Source organism: Falco biarmicus, chromosome 1, assembly GCF_023638135.1.
Source record: "Falco biarmicus isolate bFalBia1 chromosome 1, bFalBia1.pri, whole genome shotgun sequence".
NCBI lineage: Eukaryota > Metazoa > Chordata > Aves > Falconiformes > Falconidae > Falco > Falco biarmicus.
Window position 1 is genome coordinate 39,861,164 of NC_079288.1, and position 9,652 is coordinate 39,870,815.

A 9,652-nucleotide genomic window follows, 5' to 3' on the forward strand; every position below is an offset into this window, starting at 1 on the left:
TTTCCTGATCCTTCAAATATGTGAAGCTATATTGAAACTGAATCGTACCATTTTGAGATTTCACGTATGCTCTTGTCAAGCAGTGCCTATTTTTCTGTCCTGACTGATCTCTTTTGTGCCTAAGCCTAAAGTATCTCAAGGTTTAACCTTCTGTGGAAGTGTCCTGATCACAAGTACTGTTAATGCTAATGAGTTATGTATGAGTGTAACAGAGGGGAGTCGATTTAGGTCAGAATGTGTTTGAGAGTGGGAATAGTGCCCACAGGTACCCACATATAGTTAGATCAATTGCCGTAGTACCTGGTATGAGATTGAGATTAATGTCTGTCAGATCTCTGTCAGCCAACCTGGTTGGCTGAAACTTCAGGAACATACACAGCTGAAATTCAAAATGCATTTAAAATTGCAAACTTCTTGCTACCAGATTAAATACGATGTTGTAGGATTTGGTATTGTGCATCTCCTAGCTTTTGGTGCATTTTTTTTAACCATGAAAATCTGCTCATCTAAAAAAACCAAACCACCAAACCAATTCCACAGCCAGCACAGTGCTGTAAGGTGCCAAGACCTAAAGTCTGCACACGTGTAACTTACCTCGTTGCGGGACTTAGCCTGCCATGAGCGATGCATAGCAATGTTACAACCGGCACAGAGTTTGCAGCTTGCTCAATGGATCGGGGTCACTTTTGAGAGGGTTATCTGTTGTTTGCTTGTAAAAATCAGCTATTTTAAACATTTACTTTTGTTCTCCACTGTAAATAAACACAAACTGGCTTCATCTCATCTGTCATGTTTGTGTACACCAGAGCACCTCCCTGTGTCGTGCAAACTCTTAGCCTGGCTAGTGCAGCCTGGAGGATCCACCAGAAGGGAGCTTCCCTGGACTTGGAGCTGAGGTGGATTAAGGAATGGATCCACCTCTATTGCTGTACATAATAGCACTGAGGTACTTCAGCCTGTCTAAACTAAGCATATTTTTGCCAAATGTTAACTTCTGTGGATGACATCTCACCTGGGCTCCAGGAACATCTGGTACCTGCTATGAATGAATACTCTGCCAGCTGCTGCCAGGGCTTTAGTGAACGTGAATGGCCTTTGCCATTCAAGATGCTGTGAGGAGGATCAAAGTACAAGATGCAGTTTATTTTATTTTCTGCCTGATTTTCTAGTTGGTCAAAGTCCTTTCGTACAGTTCTGTACTGGGTGTTGGAGATCATCTCTTAATTTACTCTCCTAACGCCATGAGATTGGTGTGCCTTGTCAACAGCTCTGTTGGTCATGGATTGAGGTGTGATTTTTCTTTTGTAGACTGAAACCAAAACAGCTAAATAGTAGTTTCACGGCTCACTACTCTTCTTGCTTTAAGAATATCCATGTTGTATGTACAGTTCCCCATGCGGTATGATGCCTTTGCTCTCAAAACACAAAGCTAAAGCCAGTAGTTCAGCAAACACATCAGTTAGTTATATTCAGGCTGCTTAATATCCAAGCTCATTGGTATATTAATTTTCCTAGATAACTTGTGAAGATACTCATTGGTAAGAGTCTATTTTAAATTATAAGTGGTAAAGTTTGTGTGATATGCTTCCGCATTATCCTGAGCTTATTTAAGTGGTGCTGGCAAGAGTGACTGTAGGATCTACCCTGTTCAAGTGTCCATCAAAATATGGGTGTGCAATACTGTGTTTATTTTACGAACTTGTAAAGGATTACATGAATCTCCCTGTGTGTGCATGTATGAGTAAGAGGCACAGAGAATGTTTGTGACCACACTGACGTGATCAAGACCACAACATGTGGAATCAGTTGTAACAATTACTTTGTGGTGGTTTCTGCAGGATTGGCTTGGCACATCTTCTGGGTCCTGAATATCTGGGGGTGATCAGCAGCCCAAACAGTAGATGCCAGTTTCAGTGAGGCAAAGCTATACCTCAGGGCAATGTAAGAGTGGCCAGGCTGCAGCTGGAATCGAGCATGATGAGATCAGCATGAGCCCTGGGCACATGCCTTTGACATAACACACGTGCTTCCATGTTAAGTCCTGCTACTTGCTACCTTTCCTTGCCAGCTTCTGATTTGAAGCTACGTGGTGAGCTTTGGAAGGGAGAGGTAAGCCCAGGGCTGTAAACAAAATCCCAAAATGCCACAGACAAAGGATACTGTTAAATTGATTCATGGCAGAATGTCTCAATTTGTATTTAATAAAAAGAAAAGGTGAAGCAAGGCTTGTGTATCCAAGCAACTGTAAAGCCTTCACTTGTTGCCATGGGAGGTTTTATCAATGACGCAGTGGTTGAAATTGTCCTTTTCTTATAACTGAAGGTTTTGGTAGGAAGAAGAGGAGGGTTTCTAGACAGAGAGCCTGTTCCTGCAGGGAAACAGCAAGGAACAGTCTGGAGCAGTCACATACACACAGACACATGGATGAAGGTCTGATCAAATTAAAAATTATAAACGTGATTATTTCCAAAACATAAATATGAGGCCCCCTTGAGGCTCTGCTTTTGGAACTATTTATCCTATCGCAATCAGTCTACACGTAAAACAAATGCAATATTTGACCTGAAAAGAGAATTCACCTGCTATCTCCCGATTAATTTAATACAGCAGAAATATTTGCTGTGTTTTACCAAGCAGGTTTAGAAAAGCAGATCCTCACACACTTGTACTTAACCAGTCGTTTTCTTCTTTAGTATATGAATCAAAAAAAGGATGCATTGTGGGCATCATCTGATACTGAATACTATATTAATATATTGCTGAATATATGCATGAATATGGCACTTACATGGGGTGTATGGTTTTTGACAGGCAGGATTCTCATTTAGTGTTACAAATGTATAGATCAGTCTCAGTTTGAGGAAAGTATGTTTAAGAGACTATTCACCTGCAGATTTGTGGCTTGAAAGACGGCCAAGGAAAAAGAACAAATTTCTGGCGTAATATTTGGTCAGGGAATGTTTATGAATAAAAATCTAGAGTTACACTGGTTTCTCACTCCAAGAGTAAAATGTTTCAGTATGTTCCAAAAAGCAGATGCCCAACAAACATCTTTGTGCAGGAAAAGGAAATATTTCCTTAAACATCCTGCAGCAAACGTGACTGATTGAGCTTCCTTTTCCCTCTGCTTCTGGTGCATTTCCCTTCTTTGCACAGACAGGATCTAACCAGATTTGCAGAGTATGAACTGTAGGTTACTTTCAAATTCATAACTATGAAATGGTTCGTTTAGCAGGACAAAGGCCAAGCCGGCAGACACCCTTTTTCCAGCTCAGCATGTGCATAGCAATGGGAGGGTGGCAAGGAGCTTTTGTTAATCTCAACCGAGCTGGCAAGAATGCTGCAAAATGAAGTCTTTGAAGATGTTTTTTCTTCATTTTTAAAGTAACAGTTTGTTAGAAAAGATTGAAAATCTTGCAAAAAAATAAATCTGCAGAATTTTGAAAGACCTCCCTGGCAGTCATATAACTTAGGCAAATTTCCCCACTAGCAATTAGCCTCTGTAATTTCCTTTAACAGCCATTTTTTTCACAGGTTCTGTTTTGGTGCATCTGTGAAAATGTGGGTTTTTTCCCCAGCTTGAATGCACTTTAAAATAAATAAATAAATAAAAGTGGCAGAAAGGATTAGGGTATCAGGTCAGGCTGGGGCTGATCCAAGCTGCAGTGGGATTTTATTTTTTTTTCCCTTTTAGTTTAACGTGTAGGAATTGAAAGCTTGAAAAGCTGCATGCTTAGAGCTGTTCCTAAAATAGTTGGGACTCACACTCCACTTCCTAATGTGCTGCTCACATCACAAGACCAGCCGCTGCTACTTGCTCTTTTGTTTGAGGCTTCAGTGTCGAGCCCAGAGGCTGCCTGCTCTGTAAGGGCACAGTCCGTCCTTCTTCCCCAGAGATGATACACCTTTCTCTCCAAAAAAGGTAGCCCAGGTAAAGATTTCCCTTTGGGCACCAGTGTCACACCCCATCTTCCTGAGTCCAAACAATCCACTGCCTTTCACAAAAAACAGTACCCCTATTCAGGGATTGGTTTAGAAGTTTTTATTTTTATGTGAAATCATAAATACAAAATAAAAATAGTAAACAAGTGCTATAGATTTCTCTTTTCCTTGGGATGAGGTTCAGGCCTGATCCTGAGCACTTCTAAGCCTTAAAGTTCAGGAGTAGGTCTTTGCTTTTAATAAATCAAATGTAGCAAAAACCAGCTTAAGACTTTTACCCTGAAGCCAGTGATGTCAGTAACAGCATTCTCTTGGGTTATTTTTTAAAGCACAGCAGCAAGTAAGTATACTGAAGGATGAGATTAAATATAACATTTTTTTAAATGGGCCCTACTTCCTGCTAGAATTGTTGGGTGCTTCCCCACTGACCTCAGCAAAACCTTGTTACATCAGCAGTGAGTTATGTTTTTAGTAGGATGATGCTCTGTTTGCTAGTACATGCACAGATAGTGCTGGTTTCTTCCAAGAGGTCTTGCATAATAGCTTCAGAGGATCCAGCCCTGCCATGACACAAAGCTATGTATCAAGATGTTTGGCTTGTAAAAAAAAAAAAAAAAAAAAAAAAATAAAAATATTCCCTTCTAAGGCATGGGTTTCCCTCCCTTTCCCCAAGTCACCAGTTCTGATGAGATTTTTAAATGTTAGTGATGCACTGCCCAGAAAGATTTCATCTTTTGGTCAGAGTCCAAATCCTGCAGTGCTTCTAAAGGCTCTACGGTACAGGTACATGCAGGTGTGTCTGTCAGCAGGAGACAAAAGAGAATGAGGTCCAGGATTTGGGCTAATACCTGTTGACTTATTTGCTAGACACAAGAATGCTGAGCAAGGCTGTAGTGTGTCTATGGGCTGGATGACAAATACAGTTGGACACTTATTTAAAACAAAAAATAAAGACCATGAAACAAAAGTGCCAAACCACGTAACATGGCCATCTTCAGTAGATTTCTTGCAAAATATATGCATTTAAATACATTTACAGTTTACAAGATTACACTGTTTAAAAAAGTTGCAATGATGAAATACGGAATATTTTACTCTTGTACCAAAACTACATATCACATCATAACAACAATACTATAGCTTTTATTTAAATGCAGACAGTATAAGAACTGCACCTCATTATAGAGCAAAACTAGTTGTAGACATATTGCTCTGCTTTTGTATTCTCTGATGGGCTCAGACCCTGCTATTTATGTGTTTAAAAATGAAGGCAGCTGTCTTTAAAAAGGTAAATCTCATGCTCAATAGTCCACATCAAAATTTGCAGGGGCAAGGCTTTAGTGTCTCATTCAGGTCTGTGTACATAATAATACCACTGGGGTTTTAAGTTTGCTAAGCAAGGTAAGAGCACAGTCGATGTAAATCTGTCACAAACCCAGTTATGGTTAGTCCATAAGTCTTTGTGTTATTAGGAAGTTGTAAGAGTTAATGCTCAGGTTAGGGAGGCAGGGTATTGCTACATGGTTGTGAGGGGCCCATGAGATCATAGCATTACACCAAGGAATATTAAGAGCGCTTTTCTTGTTAAGTCTTGGCAGAAGTCTCCTTACGGTGATACGGACGCTGTTGTGGTCCATAGCAGAATTCTGTGTTGATTTAAAAGTACACATAATTCACATCGAAGTGTATCACACCACCCCTTAACCCCTCCTTTAAAACAAAGCTTGTCTCTGCAGCGTAAAATGGAAAGGTATATGCTAATCTTCCACACTTTGCAATGTTTAGCAGGTGCTGAACTCAGAAAATGAGAGTTATGTTGCCCAGAGCATCTTTCAGTCTGCACAGTGTTATCAGGGCAATACAGAGGAGCCGAGAGTCATGACTTCACATCTCCTGATTAGCCTGCATAAAGTTTCAGTCAAGATATTTGGTAAAATTCTTTAGCAATTTCTTTGCTCAATTTGGTACATGAAGGAAAGTACATTAACAAAATTATGGTGGGGAGCCAACTGAGTGCATATTCAGCTGAACACACAATTCAAAATTGGCAGAAAGCAGGGCTTGGCAAGAAGGCCATGAAAGCTGTCTGTACCCCCAGCCATCAGCATCAGGGGCAATCTTTATGTTTCCAGTCTTCCGTAATGCAGATGAGAGGATCCAGAGGGATGCCTGCTGGAGCCAGGACATACAAATCTCCTAGATCTCTGAATCTAGTCCTCCCGTAATTCTGGCAATGAGTTGATATTCAAGTAAAAATAGAACAGAAGCTGATCAAGGAGAAGGGAATATAGAACCTCAAGCGGCAACCTAGTGTCATCTGGTTTGTACTCTACTGAACAACTGCAGCTACCTGAAACCTTTCAATCTTTCTGAAACCTGAAATCTTTTAAAGGTCTCAAAGGAACACAGACCAATGCACTTCTCTGAGGGACTGAAACAACTGCAGAAAAATCAAATACCTTTCTCCAGACAGTCACCTGCCTGCAGGAGTAAGGACTGAGGTTAGTGTCGTGCTTTACACAGAATCTTAGTTACCCAAACAGAAGAACAAAAAGCCCCAATCCCTAACCGGTGAAGGTCCCAGCAGGATCAGGCAGATGAAGTTTTTCAGGAGAGAAAACGAGGAAAGGACGCTCCTCCTCGGCACCAGTGCACACCCGACGGCGCGGTGCCACGGCCAGGCGATGCTCCGAGGGGCACCAGCCCCTAGAGTGGGCGGTGAAGTGCTCACGGCGTCCACGGTAGCACCGGGAAAAGCCGGGAGCTGCGGCGGGAGCCGGCCGGGAAGGCGGCGGCCAGACGGGGCGGCCCCGAGCATGCTGCCGCGGCTCGCCCGGGCCCCCCCATTCCCACCCACCCCGCTCCGGGCCGGGGAGACGCCGTTTCGGCTGCACCGTGCGGCCGGGGAAGGGGGGCTTTGCTCTACCCGCGGGCGGTCAGTACCGGATCCCCGGCGGCGCCGAGCGCGGAGCTGCCCGCAGCGGAGCCACCAGCCCCCCGGGGAGCCGGGCCCGGGGGCAGCGGGGCGCTGCCCTGCCTAGGGCTGCCACTTTACGGGGGGTCCCCGTTAAGAAGGGACGCTAGGCAGGGGAGCGCTGGAGCTGGCTGCAGGCGCTCCCGGCGCGGTGCCCTCTGTCCGTGTCCCCGCAGGGCCGGGGGAGCGCGGCAGCCCCGCTCAGACGTAGTTCTTCTTGTCGTACTCGCCGTTGGAGGTGGGCCGCCGCGGCGCCGAGTACTTGACGGGGAAGGAGGTCTCGTCGCGCTGGGAGCAGGAGCAGCAGCAGATGAGGCAGCCCCCGAAGAGCAGCAGGGCCGTGGCTGCCCAGCCGATGTAGAGCGCAGCCCCCATCTCTCGCTTCTGGGAGGATGGCACGGTGGGGTCATAGAAGTCGCTGATGACGATGTTGGCGAACCAGCAGAGTGGGATGAGGACCAGGACCCCGCAGAGAATGTAGATGGCCCCACCAGCGATCACGACGCGGGACTTCATCTTGCCGGGTCGGATGCAGTTGGTGCACTGCGCGCCCACCACGGTCACCATCAGTGCCACCAGCCCCAGCAGTGCCACAACGACGGTGAGTGCCCGGCCTGCCTGCACCTCGGGCCGCAGCGCTAGGATGGAGTCGTACACCTTGCACTGCATCTGCCCCGTGCTCTGCACCACGCAGTTCATCCACAGCCCTTCCCAGATGGTCTGCGCCACCACGATGTTCACGTCGATGAAGGCTGACACCTGCCACATGGGCAGCCCGCAGGCCAGAATCACCCCCACCCAGCCCAGGATGCCCAGGCCCAGCCCCAAAATCTCCAGCGCCGCCGAGGTCATGCTGCCGCCGCTGCCCCTGCGCAGCCCCGGAGAAAGCACGGCGCGGCTGCCTGCTGCCCTGCTGCCCCGCTGCCCCGGGCGCTGCCCCGCCGCTCTGAGCGGTGCTGCCGCCGGCAGCGCTATATGAGGAGCCGCGGGGCGCCCGCCCCCGCCCGCCTCCGCCTGGCCCGGCCCTTTCCCGCGGCGCGGGGCTCGCACGGCGCTGTTGAGCGGCAGTGGGGCCGGGGGCACGGCTGCCCCCACCGCTGCTCGAGGGGGCTCCCGCCGCAGCCGGGGGAACGTCCCGCCGCTTGGGCCGGCACCCTGCTGCGGCCGGAGCTCGCAGGGGCGCCCCCGTCCGCCCCCGGTTAAGCGGGGCGCTGGAGGAATCGCGGCCCGCCTTTTGGCCGCTCGGACTTCTTCCTTGCGGTGTCGTTATTTGTGTGTTTCCTATTTGCTGATAAAATCCACAGCCAGACCCTCGGAGAGGTCCCAGCAGTGTGGGCGTCCAGATTATCCGAGCCTAATTGATTGTTTCCCAAAAGGCTAAGCCTGGACATCTGTCTCCTGTGCACTGTGACAGGCAAAAGTGTCAGCAAGCACCACCAGACGCCTTAGGAACTACCCTGGAAATGGGAGAGCTCTCAGTATGGCATCTGCACGTCATCTGTTAGTACCAGTGGACAGATTCTTAATTCCATCTAGGAAAAATAATCACTCTTAGCTTACAGCAGCATGAAACTTTTGATACTAGAGTCAAGAGCAAGGCATTCTATTTAAATATGTTGCCACAAAGATTTCAAACTCCACTTTACTGTTTTAATTGCTCAAGTATATCTCGAATCTTTATGGTGTGGCAATGAGTTAAGTGCCCATATCAAAAAGAGCACATTTGCAAGAGGTTTCGTCGTCAGGCCACACAGCCATTGTCATTGCTACAGTCTCGTCATGGACTGCCAGCACCTTGGATGGCTCTTGTGAAGAAACCTTGGTTCAACTCCTGCAGGCCAACAGCAGCTCACAGCCCCCCCCCAGGCTGGCAGATGCAGCGAGCTGTGTTTGGTGCCAGCGCTTGCTGTTAGAGCTGCTGTAGAAAGAGAACAGACCTCACGGCACTCACAAGGAGCTGTGGTCTGGGGGCTTTCCACTGGGTGCCCTGAGAAATGCTTGTTTGGATTTAAACTGAGATTGTTTTGGTTTATCCTAAATAAGTTTAAATATTTTAGACAAAACTGAAAGTTCACACTGACTTGTGAACTGGTTTGGCTAGATTTGGTTTCAGTTAGCCCAAAATATCCTTCTAGTGTACAGGAAAGCACAGAGTTGAAAATAACACATTTCCTGCCCCTATGTAAGTGGGTTTTGCTGTTGTACAGTAATTTACAGCATATATTATGGCATGCAGAGATTTGTGATGGAAATACTAAGACTGGTATGAATGCAGCATGAATGGAAAAGTCCATGTGTGAAGCAGAAATAGCAGAAGGTATGATAAACAAAGGTTAAAGGAATCACATGCATCGACAGCCGAGGACATGACCAATGGCTTAACACTGAGCAATGCCCTGCTTACATCCTGGCAGCGGCACTGATGACTCTTCTGCAGAGGACCTGAGCACTGGTAACAGGAGTGTGACAACAAGGTCACAGCACACTGTATATGGCCTTTCACTTCTTTTATTTTTCCAACCAGAAGACAAACTTTAACCACAAGACAACCAAAAAAAGAAACAGAAGAACATCAACAGCTTGTGGACCATCATGGTGTGGGCATTCTGACACACGGGAAGCTGTGGACAGCCTCCCATTGATTATCTCTGCCTGAGCAGCTGTAAACATTTCTAGCATGGAAAATGTCTTCCTAACAGGCTGCCTGGTAAATGGAGTTAAGAGGAGTTGTCTCCT

At 46.6% G+C, this 9,652-nt stretch overlaps 1 protein-coding gene across 1 annotated transcript; it reads right to left on the bottom strand.

The window, feature by feature from the left end:
* Positions 1-4,027: 4,027 nt before the first annotated feature.
* CLDN5 (claudin 5) lies at positions 4,028-7,865 on the bottom strand. The gene has a single exon (XM_056362147.1). It carries the CDS (start codon positions 7,766-7,768, stop codon positions 7,118-7,120), a length of 651 nt encoding a protein of 216 aa, XP_056218122.1. The 5' UTR covers positions 7,769-7,865; the 3' UTR covers positions 4,028-7,117.
* Positions 7,866-9,652: the final 1,787 nt, after the last annotated feature.

Excerpts from the sequence above, each read along its gene's own strand:
- CLDN5 (XM_056362147.1), bottom strand. The coding sequence starts at position 7,768 with ATGACCTCGGCGGCGCTGGAGATTTTGGGGCTGGGCCTGGGCATCCTG.